The sequence below is a fragment of the Melozone crissalis genome, unplaced genomic scaffold (assembly GCF_028551555.1).
Source record: "Melozone crissalis strain CALT ecotype California unplaced genomic scaffold, PUWL_Pcris_2 ptg000120l_1, whole genome shotgun sequence".
Classification (NCBI taxonomy): Eukaryota; Metazoa; Chordata; class Aves; order Passeriformes; family Passerellidae; genus Melozone; species Melozone crissalis.
In genome coordinates, this window is record NW_026535896.1 from 925,915 (window position 1) to 947,718 (window position 21,804).

The window sequence follows — 21,804 nt, forward strand, 5'->3', positions numbered from 1 at the left end:
GCACTATCTGTTGGATCTGCTGTCTTTTACCTCTCAATCCTGTTTGTTCGAGGCTTTCTGGATAGGGATGAGGGAACTGTCCTGGTGCTCTCTGCCTTTTGAGGTGCTCAGCCTGAAGTCTGAGTGTTGATAATGGGAAAAAGAGTTGGTTTGAAATGATCCGTCAGCATCTCCAAGTGAGATGCTGAGTTCTGTGGGAGGGAACATTTGCCTGATGTCCCTCTCAGGGCCTTTCCTGGGCATGGATAGCTCAGGTGGACATAGGAAAGCCCAGAAGGAGTTGGAAGCAAGCTCTGGTTGTGTCTTTTTTCTCTGTGGGGCTGTGGAGCTTGTTGCAAGGTCTTGTTGTAAGATGTTGGGGTGTTGGTGGAGCTTATTGCAAGGTGTTGGTGTGAGCTTTCAGCCCTGAGTGTTCCGAGCTGCCCTCCCAAGGAGCAGGGATGTTGTGCACTGCCGCTGGTGAGACTCTGCCATCCTGGTTAGCCCCTGCCAATTTCTCCCAGAGGTTCCTCTTTTGAGAGCTGGTAGCACTTTGTTTCCCGGATCCAGAGTTGTTCTCCTGGGCAGGAAGGGCTCCTTTCCTCCCCGGGTGACCGTCCCCTCTCTCGGTTTTTCTCCCCTGTGGTCCAGGTTGTCTTCCGGCAAGGTGAGTCCCGAGAGCATCCGCACACTCCGTCCCCCCTCGGAGTCCTCTGACGACCAGGGCCCTCAGGCCAAGCGGATGCTGAGCCCCACCAAGGAGAAGGAGCTCTCCCTTTACAAGAAGACCAAACGAGCCATCAGCAGCAAGAAGTACAGCGTCTCCAAGGCGGAGGCCGAAGCTGAGGCCACCACTCCGATCGAGCTCATCAGCCGCGGGCCGGACGGACGCTTCGTCATGGACCCGGCCGAGATGGAGCCCTCCCTGAAGACACGGCGGATCGAGGGCTTCCCCTTCGTGGAGGAGACGGACATGTACCCCGAGTTCAGGCAGTCGGACGAGGAGAACGACGACCCCGTCGTCCCCACCTCCGTGACCGCCCTGAAAGCCCAGCTCACCCCTCTCTCCTCCAGCCAGGAGTCCTACCTTCAGCCACCAGCATACAGCCCCCGGTTCCACCGGGCACTGGAGGGTCCCGGCGCCCTGCAGGCCACCGGCCAGGCCCGCCCGCCAGCCCCCCGGGCTTTCCACCACCAGTTTTACGGTTACCTCAGCAGCAGCAGCCCCGGGGAGGTGGACCCGCCGCCCTTCTACATGCCAGAAGTCAGCCCGCTGAGCTCAGTCATGTCCTCCCCACCGCTGCCCCCCGAGGGGCCCTTCGGACACCCCACCATCCCCGAGGAGAACGGGGAGAATGCCTCCAACAGCACGCTGCCCCTGGCCCAGACCCCCACGGGGGGCCGGTCCCCCGAGCCCTGGGGCAGGGCCGAGTTCCCCTTCGGCAGCCTGGAGCTGGCCCCCGCGCCGTTCCCCCACCAGCTCCAGCCCTGCGAGGCGGCCGAGGGCTCCCAGCCCACGGGCTGCCTTCCTCGGGGGCCACCACCCTCCTCCCTCCAGGTGGTCCCCGCATCCTACTCGGGCATCCTGCCCCTGGAGGCACCAAAGAGCTGGACCGGCAAGTCACCGGGCAGGGGTCAATCCTCCGTGCCCTCTACCACCAAGTGGCAGGACAAACCTATGCAACCCATGGGATGTCAAGGGCAGCTAAGACATACCAGCCAAGGTATGGGCATACCCGTGTTGCCTTACCACGAACCGTCCGAGCCCGTCGGCCCCAGCGGCACAAGCACATTCAGCCTGGACACCAGGTGGTACGAGCCCCAACCCCGACCTCGGCCCAGCCCTCGGCAGGTCAGGAGGGCTGAGCCCAGTTTACATCAGGTGGTGCTACAACCTTCAAGGCTTTCACCTCTGACCCAAAGTCCCCTGAGCTCCCGCAACAGCTCCCCGGAGCTGACTGCCCGCGCCCGGCCCCGCCCGGGGCTCATCCAGCAGGCGGAGGTGTCGGAGATCACGCTGCAGCCGCCCGCGGCCGTCAGCTTCTCCCGCAAATCCACACCGTCCTCCACGGGATCTCCGGCGCCGAGCAGCCGCGGGGACAGCCCCAGCTTCCGACCGACCACCGCCTTCACCCCCGTGGGCACCGGCTTCTCCAACTCCCAGGGCTCCTCCCTGCCCGTGGACACCATGGATGTTTTCGGAGACATCCCTTCTCCAAGGAGGGCTGGCGAGGAGATTCTCCAACCGGAGCCGACATCCACCACCACGGTAGCCGCCACAGGGTAAGTGCGTGAGCCCCGTGGTGACCCCCCCCCCCGGCCCCTTCCTGGCTTCCCCCACCCTGCCTTACCCACTCCCTCTGACTCCCTCCCTGCCATCACCATCCCAACTGGTAGGGTCTCTCTGGGCACGCTGCAGCATCCCTTTTGGAGACGGCGTCCCGCGGGCTTTGCTAGGCAGAGGCTGGTGCCACGGGCACGGGTTGCATGGCCGCCGCCCGAGAGCGCTGGGTTTTAGGCAGGCGACCTTCCCGGTCCCTCGGGAATCTGGGAGCGCCGTGAACTCGGGCTACGGGCCGTCTACCAGGTGTACAGAGACCTGGCTCGCTTAGGTAAGTGTCCTGGTGTCACTGGAGGTTGTTTCCTCTTCTAGCTGCTGGCTCTTGGCTTTCTTCGAACGTTAGGGCCGCCGCCGCCGCGCCTCTGTCTTCCTCCTCCTCTTCCTTCCCGCGGAGTCTAGAGAGCTTTAATGCATGACAGAAACAGCTATCACGGTCACCGCCCCACCTGCAAAAGGGATGCTGCAGCCCCAGGACGCGGGCAGGGAGAGATCAAGGACTTAGCCACACCAGCAGCATGTCAGGAGAGGAGCAAAAATAAAAATAAACTAAGCCCAGCGGAGATCGGGAGGCTGCCGGCACGCTCAGATCCTGCCCTAAAGAGGGATGTGGCTGCACTAGACAGTAGCGGCTGGTTTTCCAGGTACCAGGGTTGCTCCAGGCAAAAGCGTCTCTCTCTCTCTCTCTTTCTCTCTATTTCTCCTCTTTCCTTCCGTCTTTCACAGCACCTTAGACCCCGTAGCCGTGCTTTCGTCCCATCCTTTCGTCTCGCTTCATTCTGGCTTCTTGTCTGGCGGGGTCGAGCCCCCTCCTCCGGCTTGTGGCGGAGAGGAGTCGGGGGCCGGGGCTGCCGGCCCCGCGGAGCCGGCGCGGTCGGAGGCGTTCGGAGGAGAGGCTGTGTTCTGGGGAGGGGGGAGGCAGCGTTTCACCCCGCAGTGCCCTCCGCATTTCACTCCCGCCCTCTGGTACCTGGAAGCGTTATGGCCTTAGCAAATCCCTCCGGCACTGAACGGAAGGAAGGAGGGCTCAGGGGAGAGAGGATGGGGAGGGAGAGCAGCTGGATGAGCCTGAAATGACTTCTGTGTGCCTCTGGAAAACCCAGCTACGGAGCGATGCAGTCAGGGATGTAGTCACAGGTCCATGTGTCTAGCAGGGCATGCCAAGGAGAGCCAGCTCCGGGACAGAGCCGTGTTAGAGCAGCACTGTTGTCCGTGCTTTTATGCAGTGTATCCATTCGCTTCGTTGATTATCGTTTTTGTTTCTTCTTTTCCTTTCTCTTCTGTTTCTTTCCCCCTTTCTTCTCCAGCCTCGTTTCGTTTGTGTTTCAGTTTGGTTTCTTTCCCTCCTTTTTCCTTTGGAGTTGTTGACGTGCTGATGTGTTGCGGAGCTCGGCTCCTTGCGGGTGTTGATAACTGCTTTGTTTTTGATTAATCTCAGCTATCTGGGCAGTGTTGTCGAGACAAGCTTCTCCTCAGCTCAATAGGTAAGGGTGATCCATGTCCGAAAGGATGGTGTGGGTGCTGTGGAGGGTGGCCGGGAGCGGGGCATGACAGGGGACACGGAAGGGGCTTTTCCAATACCATCTCTTCCTTTAAAGGGGAATAAGGAATGTGAAAACACCAGGAAACACCTCTGGACGCACAGTCTCTGTGGCTTTTGGGTTTCCCCTCCCAGCAGCACACGCTGCTCCCCTGCCTTCGGGGCTGGGGTTTGGGACGAGCCGAGCTGACGTCTCCCTGGGCCACCCTTCCTTTCTTAGGGGCTGGTGACACACGTGGCACTTTTGGCCCTGGCAGGGTGCACGAGGGCTGTGTGGTGTTAGGGAGGTGTGTGTTGAGGTGGGGTTGTCCCAGATGATCCAAACCAGGAGGAGCCCACAGCCATCCCCTGAAGCCAGGAAAAACAGCCACCTCTGGAGCTGCCAGCTGCAGACAGCGTGCTCAGAGCGGGTTCCAAAAATCAGTCTCCAGCTGCAGTCCAGCACGTGGAGAATTTTGTTTACAGCAGTGTCTGGATTTGTTTTCTTTTTCCCAAGTCTCCTCAATCACAGAAAATGGGAAAACTCTTTCCCCCCAAGATGGATTGTATGCTTGGCAGCAGCAGAACCATAGTCTCAGGCTGCCAGAAAGGTATTTTTTCCTTCCCATCACAAGTGTAGTATTAGGAAAATCCTTCCATACCTGAAATTCTCCTTGGAGAAATCTTTGACTTTTTCTGACCCAGCTGTAATTGAACTGCCCTAAGCAGATCTTGAAAGACTCTTCCAAGAAAATTCCTCCTGGGCTGCCTTCATGGGGCTGGTTTCCTAGATAGCCATGGGCATTTCTGGAACTGGGATGGAGTAATCTGGAGATGGCTTTCAGATCTTAGAAGCAGAAGAATATCACTAGAACTGCCAAATGCAGATGGGATAATAGTAATTTGTGACCCAGAGGATTGGCAGCACTGGCCTGTTTGGCCATCAGCCAGGCTGGCTGTGAAAGCAGAAATGGGATTGTAGATGGGGCTGGTTCTAAAGGCGTGGCCATGCCCAAACTTCCTTAGGACAGGTCTTACAAAAGGTTGAAGCTTTGCTGCCTTGGTTGGGAAGAGTCAAGATCCTGGCGGATTCTCTCCGACAGCCTGAGGAGCCTTGTTGGGCTGGGAAAGAGCCTCATGAGAGAGAGGTGGGATGCCTACAGAAATCAGGGAGATGTTTCCAGGAGAGGGGAGTTCCTCCAGCTGACCTGGAGGGTTGTCCTGGGGTGGAGAGAGCAGGATTGGCGAGGAGGGGGTGTTGGATGTGTGTGCTCCGTGGAGGAGCCATCCTCTTGGCATGACAAAACCCATCCTGTTTGAGCCTCCAAATCTCTTGAGCACTTGGCTGCCTTCTCCTTCTGTTTTTCTTTGCTGATCCCAAAGCAGGGCATCCCGTGAGGAGCAAAGCTGGCACCAAGCCTTGGTGAGATCTGGGCTGTGCCAGCCTTTTTGGGAAATGGGGAAGCCCTCAGAGAGGATGATGGGGAAGCCCTCAGAGAGGATGTGGCTGTTTGTTCTTGCTCTGTGACACTTCCCTGCTCTGGCAGCATTAGGGACACGAGCAGACATGGCTTTAGCACAGCAGAGGTGACTCCAGGCTCGTGTCTGAGTTTGGTGTGGCTCTTGCCCAGGTCCTGGCTGGCTCCAGTGCTGGCTGATGTGGGCTGATGGATTTTGAGGAGCAGGGTGACACTGCCCAGCAGGGTGGGAGCAGCCATGTGTCCTACTCCAGGATGCTGCTGGGAGCTGCAGTCACAGGGGCAACTCCACAGTCATTATCCCCAAAAAGGGGAAACCAGAAGAATAAATCTCACTTCAATAAGCGAGGAATCCCGCAGAGAGCCCAGCCGAGTAATTTCTTGATAATTTGGGGTCATAAAATTGTCAGTGCATGCAGAGCACAGGGATATTATACCAGACCAGCCAGATTTCTCTATTGCAGCATTGGAAGCTGAGAGGAGAAGGAGAGACAGCATGTGAGCTCCTTGCTGCAGCATGGTGGCTTTTGCTAGGTGAAGCTCAGGTAGTTTTTATGGATGGGCAGAGATACATGATGCAGCTACTGAGCCAGCACGAGGAGTTCTCCCATCTTCTTTTCCTAGGATGCAGCACGCATCTTGGAACAGGGAAAAGGGAGCTGTCGTCTCCCTGCAGAGGGAAACCCAAAAACCACAGACAAGGCACCAAGCTCCCCTGCCCCTCGGCACGGCAGCCTGCCCTGGGAGGCCTCCCCAGGCCCCCCTTGCCAGGGCAGCCCTGCCAGTGCAGGGAGCTGGGGGGCTTGGCAGTGGCGTAGCGTTGAGTGACCAAGGGACGTCGGCGCCAGGCGTGCGGGAGGAGCAGCAGCCCTGGCTCCCCGCTTGAAAGAAAACAGGTTCCCCTTTAAAGACTGTCCATGTGCTGATCCTCTGCATGTGTTCCATGCCTCCTTCCGCTTGGAGAAGTTGTGAGTCCGCTTGTCTGAGTGCGTTTTTTCTTTTCTTTCTTAATTATTATTATTATTATTATCATTATTATTATTATCGTTACTTTATTTTTCTTTTCAGTCTCTTTAATTTCCTTATATATTTTCTCACTCCTGTTTTTCATTTATCTTCCTCTCTCCCCTCCCCTTCCCCATGACTGTATCCCCCTCTTCCTGTCCAGCCCGGCCCCGTTTCCCTCGCCTTCTCTCCTCTCCGTCAGCATGGTGGTGAAGTCCGTTGTGTAGATGAGTTGTGGTGTCTGCAGACCTGTAGAAGGGCACCCCTTCTCTGGTGTGCTCCCCACTGTGACCAGCCCCTTCCTCCCTCCCTCCTGGCGGTGCCTTGGCAGCAGCAGCAGCCCTGGCCTGGGGCTGTCACCGCCGTGTTTCTCTGGCACCTCTTGTGCTGAAGGATCCCAAGCGTTCCGGGATGGAGGCAGCAGCCTCGGAGCAGAGTGGGAATCCTGACTTGCAGGAGCCTCGTGTAGGAGAACTGAGCTCTTCATGTGAGGAGGATGAAGGGTTGAAGGACACAGTGGGCTCCTTTCAAGTGGATACTCTACTTTATCCAAGTGCATGCTCTAACATGCCCAAACTATTCCTGGATGTCAATGTCTTGGCTCAAGGAGAGAAGGAGACAGGGAGGGTGTGTTGAGACCTCCATGAGGTTAAATATATGTAAATATATCTATAGTATCCTTGAATCTCCTGGACCCTTCCTTTATATGGGTTCTCTTTCAGAGTGGATGGTTTCAGGGGTCTTCTCCCTTATATCTTTGCTTTGTACACGGAAGGACATTTGACGAAGAGCAGCTGTGATGTGTGTTGGACTGGATACTTCTCCTCTACTTCCTTTTCCTGTCCTGGGGCTCTTGGAGGTCCTTCAGTACCTTTGTGGCCTCTCCATTATCTCCCAGTCCATGCAGTACAGACATGTGCTCATGCAGAAGGGTTTTCCTTTGAAGACTTGAGGAAACCTGCTGCTCCAGGTGTTGGTGGTGCCTCGCAGAAGGTTGGTGCCAGGAGTTCACGTGGGCTTCTCAAAGCTCCTTTGCTTGGCTCTGCACTGAAGTTTCCAGAAGAAGTTCGCCCACGTCCCTAAACATCTCATCTGTTGGTATTCAAGAGCTCCTTCGTGCGTGGGCAGCTGCCCAATATGTGAACTCTGGGGGCAGGAAGAGGCTTTTGGCAGAGTTTAAAATGAAAATTAATTGGGAAGAATCGGCGCCCTTTGAAGAGATAAAGGGTGGGCAGAACAGATAAAATTTGGCTGCTGAGTAGCAACGTTTTGTCCTCTGTATCCCTTCCTTGCCAGAGGTCAGACAGTATTTATGGTGACACATGGGTTCAGTGCACTCACTGTTTATGTTTGTGTGTATAAATACGAGTTCAATTACGGAGAACTAGTGGAAATGAGCTTCAGGCAATTTCCTCATAATCCCTCATGTAAATCTGTTTAATTTTGTCAGCATGCCACGACAGCTTCTTCTTAGAAAGAAAACAGAGTGGAAAGAGAAAGAGACTTTTACAGGCTGAGCTTTAATAACAGTGGCAAAAGCTGTCTGGGTGGTGGGAAGAGGTGGTAGAAGGCAGGTGCTGGTGGGCAGGCTGATGGCAGGATCACCGAGCTCGGTGCTGTCCAGGGCTTGGCACACCTGAACTCTGTGTGTGATGGAGCTGGAGCAGCTGTAGTCACATTAGCCAAGTACCTGCAGGAATGCAACTCATGTGCACCCCACAGAATGTTGGCTATAAGTGGAACAAGCCTGACATGGGCCATTCAAGCAGGAATTGCTGCAGGGAATGCCATGCTGTGACCTGTGGGTCACTGTGGTCCTGCCTTCAGCCAGCATGGTTGAAGCTCGGTTGGTTCAGCTCTGAGGGCAGAGCTGCTGCTGGCAGCATCTCTCACAAGAGGCTGATTGCACTTGGGAAGGCGTTTGAGCTCTGCAAATGTAAACGTTGTCTTCTGGATGAGGAAAAGCTTGGATCCAGCCAGCGGGACTCCCGGCATGTCTAATGAGCTGCTTCATCTTTGGCTGATGTGATGCTCTGCTGGGAGCTGGAACAGAGGCTCTCCAGGAACTCTCCGCACCCTGACGTCTCTGTTGCGTTGGAAAACATGAAAAGGAGCTTTTCTGTGCCCAGTAAAAACATGAAAATGAGCTTTTTTTGTGCCCAGTGTTTGGGTTTCTGTTGCGTCTGCTGCGCCTCAGCTGCTTCTTCACCTCACGCTGCACTTCCCTGGGTGCTCTCCAGTGCTGCCAGCAAAACTGAGAAGCTTCGCAATCACACTCATCTTCAAAAAAACCCAAAAGCTCTTCTGCTCCCCAAGGGGAAAAAGCTCCTGGGAGCTCCTTGCCTGTGCACTCCAGCTGAAATTTAAACGCTCTGGAGACCCTTGGGATGTCGGATGGGAAGCGCTGCTGTCACACTGTGCCCTGCACACATGGGGGAAAGCCTGCAGGGTGTCTTCAGTGCCAGCCAGGCTCTGCCTGGACCCCAGGGGAGATGGGGAGCTCCAGACTCTCCGTGGGTGGGTGTACTCTGGTACCACAGCCCGGGAGTGCAGGGTCTGTGCTCCAGCCCATGTCCTCGCCCCTTCCCTGCTGCTCCTGCCAGCAGCCACGGCGTTTTTGCAATGCTGGATGGGGCACACCTTGCTGACAGATGGGGGGACATTCTCCTCAGTGGTTCTGTGCCCCAGCAGGAGTCTGAAGGCACTGATGCTGCCTCTTGCAGCCAGCTGAGGTGGCTTCTCCTGCTGTCCTGCTGCCCGTGGCTTGTGGGATTTGCTGATTGCTGCCCTGGTCACAGATGGATGCAGGAGCTGCCATCAGCACTGTCCTCTGTGTGGCTCCTGTGACAAGGTTTGGTTGCTGACCCCTGGTGACCAAGTTGTCAGAGCACAAGAGCATCATCTCCTCCTCTGAATGGTGCCGGCAGGCTGGTTTAAATCTCCTTTCCTCGCCGGAGCCTGGCTTAAAATGTTGGCTTTATCACAGTGAAAGGTGCTTTGTGGAGGCTTCCAATCTTCTCTGGATACCTTGTCTGCATGTGGCTTGGGTTTATCCCAGATGGCCTCAGACTTCTTCTGTGGCATTAGGAGCTGGTGACTCTTGGAGGCTCATGGAAGTAAAATGGAGAGGGGGAAGGAGATGGGAAAGCAGCAAGAAGGGGGGGATGCTGTGATGTGCAATAGATAAGAGCTGGACTGCCTGCTCTCCTAAGGAAAATGTTTTCCTCTAATGCTCTGCTCTCTACAGCAGTCATGCTTTCCAGGCCTTGGATGGGAAGAAACAGGTACAGTGAAGGAAATAAAACAAAAAATTTCTTTGCAAAGGGGAGGATACTGCACCTTGAGCTGGTTCCTGTAGAAGAGTTCCCCAGGGGGTACAGCTGATAAACTATCCCTTGCACCTGCTGGCACTCCTGCAGGAAGCACCCCTTTGCAAACGTCCTCCTTGTCCTTGCAATAAAACCCTGTCAGTGTTTCCATTTCCAGCTCCCAGCCTCTCGCTGTTCCAGGAGCAGATGCTCCTGTGCTGTCGCGTTTCTGTTGTCGCTTCTCACAGGGACCTGGGAGCGAGGTACCTCTCCCAGCTCTGTCGGTGTGTGCCCTTGGTGTCCCTGTCTGTCGTGTGGCCCCTGGTTTTTCTGGCTGTGGGAGCAGGGCCAGCAGGATCCTGCCTCCCTGCTGTTTGTGGCGCAGGTGTTGTCCGCCCCGGGTGGCTCGTGGTGCCCGTCTCGATGCTGCCGTGCCGCTTCTGCCTATCTCTTTCTCTTCTCTTTCCATCCCAAGGGGTTTCCTATCACTTCCCAGAAATGCCTTATCGGACATAGGATCTGCCCCGTCCTGTTTTGTCTAGCAGTGTTGGCATGGCAGGCAGGTGAGCTGGGGATGCCCACGTTGGATGTGGCACCGGCTAGGTCGCGGTGCTGCTGCAAAACCTGGAGGAGACATAGGGGCACAGCGGGGACGCCTCACTTCCTCCAACCCGTGCTCTGGCACACCTGGCTGGCCCTGCTCCCTCGGCCCTGGGTTTCTCACCTCTTCCTTTTCCACGGCAGAGCCAGCTGGGATCGGCCGATCCCCCACCGGGGACGCCCAGAGGCCCGAGCGTGGCCTGGAGCCGCTGATGGCACGTGTCTGCTTTTCCTTCCTAGAAAACGTCCATCTCCGCCCGGGGACGCTGCTGCACCTGAGAGGCTCGAAGCTCTGAAATACCAGCGGATAAAGAAGCCCAAAAAGTCATCCAAGGGCTCCTCGAAATCCAGAAAACAACCCAGTGAGTGCGAGGACCCCACGGTCCCCAACGGCATTCCCTGTGTCCTGCTGTGAGCAGAGCTTGGGCAGATCCCTGCCGGCTCCAGCGCTGGGGTTCTCCAAGCCCGTTCCTGGATGCTGCCCTTGTTCCCTGCCTCCCAAAGGGATGTCTCCCCGGGCTGCTTGCCTGCAGGTTGTCCCTCCTTTGCTCCTCCAAACCGAGTCCTTTCCATGCATCTCCCATATTTAGTCATTTGTTTGGATTTTGAGTGTTAATTCCATTTTCCCTGATGCCCGGCGTTTTCCCTTCTTGCCACGCTGCCTGTTCAGGGCCAGGCTTGCTGTCACCTCCCTTTTTCAGCAAGCAAAGCGCTCTGCTCTGCCCGCTGCAGGCTCCAGTCCCATCTGCCTTCTCTCCCCCCTTCCCAGATGGCTCTGCCTCCCAGGTTCAGCACCCTCCCAGCTCTCAGGTACTGTCACCTGACGAAGCTGTCTGCCTCCGCAAGAAGAAGAGACACCCTCGTCAGGACCCCTTCGCCCGGCTCTCAGCGCTCAAGGACGACCTCTGCCACCGGCAGCTCCCTGAAGACCAGACAGCCATTCTCAACAGCGTGGACCACGATGACACCAGTGGACACGCCACCCTGCTCTAGCCTAGTGCCGGTGCCAGGAGGTTGAACAGGAGCGGTGGAGGGAGCTGGTGTCACACCACGGGGGGATGGAGGTGATGGGAAAGAGGGGGGGACACCCCTAAGCTGTCACCTCTCTGAGGGGTTCGGTGGCTCACGGCGGGGACGAGCTGGGGGGGGACCCGGGGGATGTTTTGGGGAGGATGCTTTGGGCTGGGTGTTCCTCAAATCCACTTCTCCCCCACCCCAAACAGTTTGGGTGGGGTGGGAAGGGGGGTGTTGCACCTCGGTGTTGGAAAAGATCTCTAGGCTTCAAAGGCATGGATGGAGCTTTTGACATCTGCGTCGGCAGCGCGTGTTTAGGGGGAAAGTGTGGGATTGAGCAGCTGGCCCTCAATCGCCAGAAGAAGTTGAATGACACAGGGTGTAATTAAGTGACAAGAACCTAACAACCCAGGCGGGAACTGGTAATCCCATGAATCTGATTATGATAAAAACATGACCAAATAATCCCAGGAAAGATGTAATTGTGAAAATCTCCCTGCCTCCCCCTTCCCAGCCTCCTTTGACGTGAAGGTAACAGCAGCAAAACCATCCGTGACATCTATCCTTACCTATCTCTGAAAGGGAAAAGCCAGAAAGACCCCCAGCCTTGGAATCAATGTGAGAAATCACCATTTGTCTGTGTGCAAACGCACTCGAGCCTCGGTGACGTGTGCTTGATGCCGTGCGAGCGCGCAGGTGCGGGGCTGACGCGATCTGAGGGTGTTTCCCCCTCCAGGTGTGGCGTGTGCCAGCTTTGATGAGGGCGGGTTTGATTAATTCTGCCCGACTGCTCTGTGTATCTCAGGCAAATGCTCTTCAGCGCCGCGTGGTGATGTGATTTCTTACTGTGTGATGTTTAATCCCTACCCATAACCGCAAAGGGGGAGACGCGGGCGTGCGAGCGAGCGGGGTTTGGCTGCCTGGTCCCCAAAGCCTCCGTCGGCAGGTGCTGAGCCCCAGGGAGAGCATCTGGAAGTGCCCAGCTCTGCGGATGGACGTGGACGGCTCCGTGCAAAGCTAAGCCCAGCGTTTCGCGCCAGCTTAAAATAATGTTGCTGCTGGTTTCACCGTTTTTCCCTTTTTCCTTCCTGCTCCAGCCTGGTTGTGTCGGCTGTGACACGTGCCAGGGTTGTGTCCCTCCCTTTGCTCCTTGTTCCCCTCAGTAATGCTGTTCTGACTCTTCACCAGAATGTATTTCCTCTTCAGAATAGGGTAGGTTTGGTGGCTGGTGGTTTTCTGGATTGCATAGGCCTTTTTTTTGGTTTGTTTTTAGCAGGCAAGGTGTAACCCGAGAACAGCTGGGCTCACTTTTCCTGCTCTGCCTCCACTCTCTGACTGCGTGGCCTTGGGCAAGTCACTTGACCTCTCTGTGCCTCAGTTCTCCCATCTGTAAAATGGGGATAAGTCATATTTGAGCACTTTGGACAAGCACTTGGTGGCCTACAGACTGCAAGTGCTATGTAAATGCTTAGTGCTAATACCAAGCAATCCCTACCTTTAAAATATTTAGAGTTGGTTCTTTTTTTTTTTTTTGTTTGAAGTGGTAAAATCAACCACTGCATCCAGGTTTGCACAGTTCTTCCTCTGCGGTAAAGTGCTAAACCCTCCAGCCTGCCTGGGAATAAAACACCGAGTGTTTCATGTAGATATTCTTGCTTTGAGTGGATTCAGGCTGTAGAAAAAGTGTCAGGAGAGCTGGAGAGCCTGCAGGCATGTTTTTAGCCCCAGGCTCTCTATTTGCATATGAAACTTTTGTTTATTCCCAGGTAGAATTGCCAAGAGATTCTCTGCAATCTCGCCTTTAATTCTGCTTTGCCTTGGTTTTTGCTCTTGCTGCTGGTTGAACCTCCAAGGGCTGAGATGTTTGGAGGAAGACGTGAGCTCTCGGTTGTGATCTGGCTCTCTGACCACGCCACGCTTTTAGGTCGGAGCCTGTTGATTGCTCTGCCTCCATATACCTGGTTTTAGAGGTTGTGCTTCCTTTCCCAGCAGGATGCTCGGGAACCTGTGGCCACCAAAAGCAGAGCACCATGTCTTTTCCAATCTCCAGGCCCTAAGTAAGGTTTGAACCGCTGGACAATGAATCCTCTAAATCGATAACCAGATATTTCTGAGCTTTAACAACTTTCTCAAACCATCACCAGGTTTGTCTTGGGAAGGAGGGAGGGTCTGGCAGAAATGCCCCTCTCTTTCCAGCCTGCACCAGGGCTTTTTATTGACATGACGAGTGACCTGACGTAAGAACCTCAACTCTCAGAGTGAGAACTCAACCTTGCTAACCAGTATGACTGCGAATTTCTTTTCTTTGGGTGTGTTTTTAGGGGTTTTTCCCTAGAACCCGCTCGGATCTGAATTGATTTAATGCCATTCTCCCGCTCGGCAGCGGGGAAAACTCTGCCTGGCTTGGCCAACTCCAGCTCGCCGGTCACTCCAGCCAGGCTGCTCCTGATGGACAGGTGACCCTCGGGGCTGGGGGAGGCGTGGAGGCTCTGTGCTGCCCGTGCCATGGCCAACTTGCTCTTCCTTTTGCTCTCATTGCCTCAGCCTCTGGAACAGAGGGTTGCTTTCCCATTTGAGTGCTTTCCAAACGATTTACGACACCCGTTCGGATGGGCCAGGCGCTGTCTTCAGGCTCTTGAGGTTTCTACCTCAGGACTATGCCCCATCCCATCTTAAGGAGCTCTAGAGGACTTGGAGTGCAGGGCAGGTTGACGGAGCATGCCGGCTTGCTGGGTCAGTCTTTTGAGATTTGTTTTCCTTTTGCAGGTGTTTTGAGCCACTGGGCTTTTCATGGTCTTCGACCTTTAGAGGCTGGAGCTGCAGCCCTCTCTCTTTCAGCCGTGTACCTGCCACGCTGCTGGAGTGGGAAATCCCGCCCGGGCGCCTCGTGGAAGCAGCTCCTCCCTAAAACCATCCTTAACTCCTTTCCCTGCTAGACCGAGTTACCTTCCGATAGACTCGGGCCGTGCTTTGGCTGACTGGCTCGCCTCTTGCTTTGGCAACCTCCTCCTCGCTTCTCCCAGCCCTCTGGTTTCCATGCCCTTCAGGGTTGCTCCTCTCTCCTTCCGTGGACCTGGAAACATCGAAGCCATGTCAGACGATGCCAAACACTTCCCCCATTTCACCCCCGTTTGAACTCCGTGTCGCTTTGGTGGTTTGCAAACACAGCTGCTGTCGCTGCTGCTGCTGCTTCTTCATTATTTTTTTTTTTTTTCCTTTCATGCTGCAAAATATATCTCGATTTTTATCTTCCTGGGCCAAACTCTCTTATTTTCTAAGCTGGTCTGAGGTAGATGGCTCTTTCTGTATCAGTAACTGTACGATTCCTCCTTTCACGCTGTGAACATGATGTTCCATTAGGTCCCTTGGCAAATCCTGGCCCACGGTGAAAAAATTCCTCTGAATCACAAGGATATTGTCCCTGGGCTCTGCTGGGGTGTCAGTGCAGGGATACCAGCTCAGTTTTGGGGGGTCCTTGCTGATGCTTCTCCCTGCAAGGTGGCCATGGTGGGGATGCTCCAGCACTGGTTTCATGCTGCCTTGGGGGTTGCAGGACTGGGACACCCTGAGCTGGGGAAGGTGACATGGAGAGGTGGGTACAGGATGCCACTGGGATCCTGTGGAAAAGGGGTGCTCCTGGGCTGCTGTCCCTTGTAGTCCAACAATGAGTCCTGGAGCAGGCAGGGAAAAAGGGCAGGGAAAGTGCTTTGCCTGCTTTTCCAGCAGGGCTTGCTGAGCTCTCATCCACGTGTTTCGAAGGTGACTTTGCTGTGCAGCCCCAGCAGCGTTTTGGCTCTGCGGTGTTGACGTGAAGGAAAATGCAAGTTGGTGAAAGGGGGGGAGCGGGAGCGTTCAGGGCTCGTTTGTAGGGCCTCATTTCTGTGCCTGCCACTAACAGCACCCACAGGCACAGGGAGTGATGAGTTTGTGGGATGGGGGAGCTGCAAGGTCCCAGGGCCCCTTCCCAGTCTGAACCTCGGCATGGTTTGCAGTCTGCCCCCTGAGTCTCCATGAGCCCTCATGCTGTCTGTGTGAGCAGGGCATGCTTTTCCTGGGGGGATTCTCATTCCTGCTCCCCTGTGACTTGGAGGCTGCTTTGGGGCACTGGGGGACTCCAGGCTGTTCATCTGGTGTTTGTCACCTTGTCAGCTGGCTCAGTGCCACTGGAGGAAGGCTGGAGGTGATGCTGTTTGGATATATAGATGTAAAGGGAGTATAAAGGGAATAACAGCTTGCTGTACCTACCTCTGGGAGTGTTGAGGACACTGGGTATGGGATCAGCAGCCCAGGCACGGTCCTGGCAGGGCTTAGTCATGTCTGGTGGCATACAGACATGACACACATTCCAGACTCATTGCTGCTCTCACCTTGCTGTCTGTATTAGGACAAAATCCGCCTGGCATTTTGGTTTCTCTTCCTGCTTCAGGCAGTGACGTAGATCTGAGAGTTCTCGGAGTTTTGGGTTGGTTTCAGCTATAGCTCTTGTCTGGAGGTATTTTTCCATGAGGCTGGACCTTCAGGGATTTCCACACGTCCCACATGGGCTCGCTGCAGCCCCAGACTGAAGTCAGGGCTTTTTTGGAAGGAAATCTTCTCAAGGAACCGGAGTAAAACCCACTGTACATATGAGATATAAATAGCTAGAGAAGCGTAGGACAAAGGTAGCTAGGTTTGCAGAATTCAGTAGATTTGCATGTCGGGGTATGTGTGTGTCATGGGGAGAGTTTAGAGCCGTGCTGGGGCAGGGGATCAGGATGGGCCAAGCTGGGAAGGGGCTGGGAGCAGCTGCAGCCTGAGGGGAATTTGGGGATGGAGAGGCACCGGCGTGCGCTGCGCGGCGGCCCTGCTGCACACAACAGATCACTCTGTTCCATTATTTCATCCCCAGTTTTTAGCTTTGCTTTGTTCATTGTCTGTGACTCACCTCTGGGCCCTGAGATGGAGGAGCAGGTGGGACAGGTCCTGTGCTCTGCGTGGCCGAGGCACGTGGGGCGTGACACGGGACACGACACAGGAGGGGGATGTCACGTTGCCTCATCCCCGGTGCCATCGCTTAAAGAAAAAGCTGCACCACGCAAAAACCCTTCCCTCAAGTCCCTCTAGATGCTGCTCTCTGGTTACTCGTGTGAAAGCATTTTGCTTTGCGTCTGTTCTTCCCAGAGAAGCGTGAGTCAGAAGGGATGAGAGAGGGATACAGCTAAATTTGTCCCCTGAGCTGAGGAATGCAGCACTGGCTGTGCCAGCCAGCCCCAGCAGTGCCTCCCGGGAGGGACAGGATGTTCTTGACAGTGTCTTTTTATTTTAAACCTCATCAGCAGGACTTTGAGGATCTGAGGCAGAGAGGGGATGTGGTCACCAGTGATGCCAGAGCTGGTACTGATGGGGGCAGCTGGATTCAGGCTGGATCCCCACTCCTCTCCCAGAGCCATCCCTGTGCTGCCTGGGCACAGGGTGGCCCTTACAGAAAGCAGGATATTTACTCCCATTTCGCCCCTTCAGCTTAATTTTTTTGGGTTTTATTTTCTGTTTCTGAGTATCTTGACTCCTCTCTGCCTGTGTTTGTGGGAAGGAGAGGTGGGAAGTGCAGTTGTTCCTGTTAGAGATCTGTCAGGGCACGCTTGATCCAGAAACTGAGGGCTGCGAAGCAGCGACCACATTTGGCAACACTGGTGCCAGCAAAAGAAGAAACTTAACATTGCACTCAATTTCCATCAGCTGGCACATCCCCAAGCAGGGAGGACCAGTGTGGACAGACGGGGGCCTGTTCCCCTGCCTGGGTGACTGGGATGAGAGGGAGCCGTGTTTGCCCATTTTCCCCAATTTCAGATGTTTTGGCACAGCTGGCTGAGCTCTTCTCCTCGGCATTGTGTGGCAGCAGGACGGGCATCCCCAGTCCTGGGGCTCTGGCTGACTTTTGATACGTGCATGGATGGAGGAGGGACCTGGGGAGGGGGTGGGCAGAGGGGCTGGTCCAGGCTCGGGGGTGTTGGATGAGGCAAGCATGTGCTGTAGAGGTAGATAAGGATTTTTGTACAGGTTGCAGTGGGGTGGGAAATGCAGGATGGAGGGGCTGGCATCCCCCATGGAGGACAGATTTTTGCCCAGATTTTATATTTACCATCGAAATGACACTTTCTCTCCCTGGAGGGCTTTTATTCTTGTTCTTCTGAGGTTGCAGGGCTGCAAAAGAGGGTGCCCATCTTCCCGGGTCTGAAAGCTCTTCAGATTTCCACCCACTTCCCCCCCCAGCACTTAGATTAAAATAAAACACACAAAAAAAAAAGACTTGAGAAATGGGCCCCAGTATCTCTATCTAAAGAAATGATATTGGTGTATCGAAACCGCATTGTATATAAAATTAAACAAATATATATTTAGTCTCTATTTTAGAAGGGGGGAAGAATAAATATTTAAAATAATTCATTAGTAATAGGTGTCAGAAACTTCTGTGCAGCATGAGAGAGGCTGTCAGAGGTGGGGAGAGTCTCAACAGCAGGAGCAGAGCGAGTATTTTTACATTATATTGCGCTTCAGCTTCTCTGCTTCTCCATCCACCTATAAATAGACAAAAATATATATACAAATATATATATATATATATAAAAATTATATATATCTAAGTCACATAGCTGTTTTATTTTTGTATCCATGCCTAGTGCTGTTTGAGCAATACAGTGGCGAGGGAGAGGAGGGCTGGGCCAGGCTGGGGGGCTTGCAGTGCTCCGGGGGATCTGCCCTCTCCAGACCCAGCATCACCACTGTTTGCTGTTTCAATAGGGAAAAAACACTAAAAAGGGACAAAATCCCGGGATGGGGAAGCCTGGGCTTGCTGCCAGCTTGCCCAGGGCCGTGGTGAGGTGGTGTTTCCACTGAGGGCTGTCTTGGGCTTTTTTTTCTCAGAGAAAAAAAGACAAATTTCAGCTCAGAGGAGCAGCAGGCAGCTGCAGCCTGGCGGGGTGGCACAGGGTGGGGACACGCTGTGGGGACAGGATCCCCACGCTGCCGCCTCCCTGTCACCTGTCCCTGCTGCCCTGATAAACCTCGAGGGTTTCTGAACCCCTCAGAGCCACCCAGGTGGCCACAGGGGGATTCTCCAGGTCCCTGCACCCGGCTGGAGCGGGGAACCGGCTCTGTAGGGAATGTCAGGACCTGTCCAGGAGAGACCCGGGGCTTGCTGGTGCTGTGGGGCTGCTGGGGTGCACTGGGGCAGCATGTGGGGCTCTCCATGCCTGGATGGGTGGGATCTGGGTCTCTCCCTGCCTGCATAGGGTGAGGGGCTCTTCCTGCCTGGATGGATGGGTTGAGGGGCTCTCCCTGTCCCTATGGATGGGATGTGGGGCTCTCCCTGCCTGGATGGATAGGATGTGAGGCTCTCCCTGCCCCTCTGGATGGGATCTGGGGCTCTCCCTGCCTGGATGGGATGAGGGGCTTTCCCTGTTCCTCTGGATGGGATGGGGGCTCTCCCCGTCTCTCTGGATGGGATGTGGGGCTCTCCCTGCCTGGATGGGATGGGGGCTCTCCCTGTCCCTCTGGATGGGATGGGGGCTCTCCCTCTCCCTGTGGATGGGATCTGGGGCTCTCCCTGTCCCAGTGGCTGAGGTGGCATCGAGCCCTGGGATGTGCTGGGGATATTTGGGGCTTTTCCTGCAGGGCAGTACGGACCCGCCGCATCCCTGTCCCCTTCCCCCTGGGCCGTGGCAGGACAAGGAGCCAGTTTGGGACTGAGCAATGCCAGGGAGCTGCAAACCACCCCTCTGCCTTCGCTGGGGCACGATTTGGGGATTGTCTTCGGGCAGTGGCGACCGGGGCTTCGCTCCCCTTGGTCTGTGTCCCTCAATCCTGGGTTCTGGGGGCATACAGGTGCTGTTGTTTGGGCTCAGATGTCCCCAAGGGGACGGTGGCACAGCCCTGGAGTGCTGACACCCCTGCAGAGGTCCCTCAGCGTGGTGCCCGCTCGCAGGAGCTGCCCCCTCGCAGCAGCCCCGTGTCCTCCGTAGGTGTCACCTGTATTTTCCATGATATTTCTCTCTCTTCTTCGTCGGGTCGGGGGGGGGGCTGGGGTGGGGGATGTTTCTAATATCCAGCCGAGATTTGTTCAGCACCAATTCTTGATATTCGAAGCAAAGCATGTTTGGTGGGACTAACTTGCATTTATTAGCGGTAAATACATAAGTGAGTATTTTATATGTTAAAAAAACCAAAACAAATGGAAAAAAAAAAAAAAAAAAAAGGATGTCAGGAGAAAGAGAAGGGATGAGATTTCTCATCATTCAGTGTCCGGGCTGGGGGGGCTGCCTTGCCCCCCCCCCGGTGGGGCTTTGGGTATTGCTGGGGGTGGGCAGGGGGGCAGGCAGCTTTCTCCTTTCCCCATCTCCCCCTGGAATCACTTACAGAAAAAAAACAGGCAAAGGAAAGCTCGAAATGTTTACAAAGCACACTTCCCGCAGTACCGTTAACCCTCTGGATGCCAAACAGACACATCAGGAGCTGCCCCCTCCCTGCGCTCAGGGCTGGTGGCTCCCACAGCATCGTCCTGCTTCCCTTGGTTTCTTTGGTTTTTTGGTTTTTTTGGACACCATCCCCGCTGCCTCCATCTGCATGCACCTGCCTGGAGCTTGCTGTCCAGGGAGGGGTTTGTTTCTGCCCCCTCTCAGGCTCTCCCTGCTCACCTGGGAGCTGTGGGAAGCTGTCCAGAGAGGGATTTGCTTCTGCCCCCTCCCAGGATCTTCCCGCTCACCTGGGAGCTGTGGGAAGTGCCTGTCTCTGCTCGGGAGGTTCTGGCTCGGTGGGAGATGCTGGCACTCACTCCTTGCCCTCCCAGATGCACTTTAAGGCCAAACTTCCCTTTATTTTCCTTCTCTGGGGCTGGCACAGAGCAGGCAGGGGATGCTCCCGTGGCCCCAGGGGGTGCAGGACCTTCCACACACCTGTGCAGGCTCTGGTCCCTTGGCATTGCCCTTTGGGAATCCTGGGAATGCCCACGCTGCCATAAGGTTCATCCTTTGGGCGTTAGGGGATCACAGCTGCACTGCAGCTCCTCGGGGAGCAGCCCTGGGAGCATCTCCAGCTCTCCCATGGGAGCATCCCTGGCTCTCCGGGGGAGCCCAGACTTTTTAATCCCCTTTTAATAGGTTTGTAGACTCTCTGAACCCTCGTAGACCTCCATAGGTAGCTCTTGATTTAATCCCCTCCTAACCCCATAGTGTTTTCCCCTAAGGCAGGATTTTCTTCCAGACCCACCCAATGCATCTCTGGTTGTGTGGGACAACTTTTTCCTCCTTTTAAGAAGAATTTCTTGCCTCTGGATATAAAAACTAGACCATCCAACCTCGTTTCCATCTCTTGAATGTCGAGTATTACGATGTATAACACACGTTAGGGTGCTCTTTGGTGCTGTTTCAATGGTAACCAGTGGAACTGACTTTTTTAAATAACAATAACAATAAAAGAAACTTTAGTGCCGCTGGTTCCATAACGTTCGTTGTCGTGACTTTTTCTTTTTTTTTCTTCTCTTTTTTTGGAAGTTTTGTTAGGGTTTTGTTTTCTTTTTCTTTTTTAATTCTTTTTTAATTTTTACTAAACAGTGAGTAGCGATCAGCTGCCGGGTTTCTGTGGTGTTGATTTTAGTGACTGGTGGATGCTGTGAGCTTGGCAGGCTGCGTCACAATTTAGTGGGATTTGGGATCAAGTAGCTTCATTTTGGAACTGCACACAGCAAAACAAGCATTTGATGGGAGCCCAGACGGCAACTAGAGGGTTAATTTTTGAACTTTCAGGTATGTTCCTCAGAAGAAAATAATAATAATAATTAAAAAAATAATAAAAAAAAAGATAATAGAAACAAAACACTATTTTTTCAGTAAGCTTTTTTTTTCTGTAAACGATTTACAAATAAATCTGACATGATGGTGCTGTACCAAAGCCTTATACGAAACTTATTCCGCTCTCTCTATAATCTCTCTGTATCTGTATTGTTGCTCTCGGCCTCCGCCAAGGCCAGGAAATGCCAGCAGGAGGGACCGATGGCCCGCGCTTGCCATCGGCATCCCTGGAATTCCCTGAGGTGGGAATCGTATACCTGGAATTCCTTGGGATGGGAATCGTCCTTCATTCCCCGGAATTCCTGGCCCGCGGGGAGGGAAAGCCAAATTTCAGCATCACTCCCCAGGCACGCAATGAGGGGCACAAGTCCCTCACCCCAAACTCTCCTTCCGACTGGGTGCTATCCTGCCCTGGGCAGGGATCCGAGACCTCCAGGGCGTTTTACCCACCGAGCCCCCTGCTCCGGGGGACTCCACATCTTCCAGCCCAGCCCGACCTCCTCCGCAGCGCTCAGCCAAGGCAGACCCTGGCTCTGCCCTGCGAGCCCTCTCCCAGCCCTTCCCCTGGGGAGCTGGGGCTGCTTTGAGAGCTCGAAGCAATAATCCCACTCTGCCAAGAAAGTTGGGTCCTTTTGGCTCTTGGACTGTTGTCAGTTTAATGAGTAAATGCTCATAAAGCCAACAAAAAAGGGGAAGAAATGAGAGTTTGAAGCCCTGCCTTACTGGGAGTGGCTGGCCCCTC

At 54.6% G+C, this 21,804-nt stretch overlaps 1 protein-coding gene across 11 annotated transcripts in view; it reads left to right on the top strand.

Annotated features, from left to right (window-relative positions):
* Positions 1-14,490, top strand: part of IGSF9B (immunoglobulin superfamily member 9B) — a 44,638-nt gene extending 30,148 nt beyond the window's left edge. For 6 of the 11 annotated variants that reach the window (XM_054292994.1, XM_054292995.1, XM_054292997.1 and 3 more), the window contains 3 exons: positions 631-2,262; positions 10,468-10,589; positions 10,997-14,490. In XM_054292994.1, coding sequence (XP_054148969.1) covers positions 631-2,262; positions 10,468-10,589; positions 10,997-11,220 — 1,978 coding nt within the window. In that variant the 3' untranslated portion in view covers positions 11,221-14,490. Of the gene's footprint in view, positions 1-630; positions 2,263-2,632; positions 2,962-3,755; positions 3,802-10,467; positions 10,590-10,996 lie in introns of those variants that run through there. The other 5 variants (XR_008484114.1, XR_008484112.1, XR_008484113.1 and 2 more) reach the window with 5 other exon arrangements.
* Positions 14,491-21,804: the final 7,314 nt, after the last annotated feature.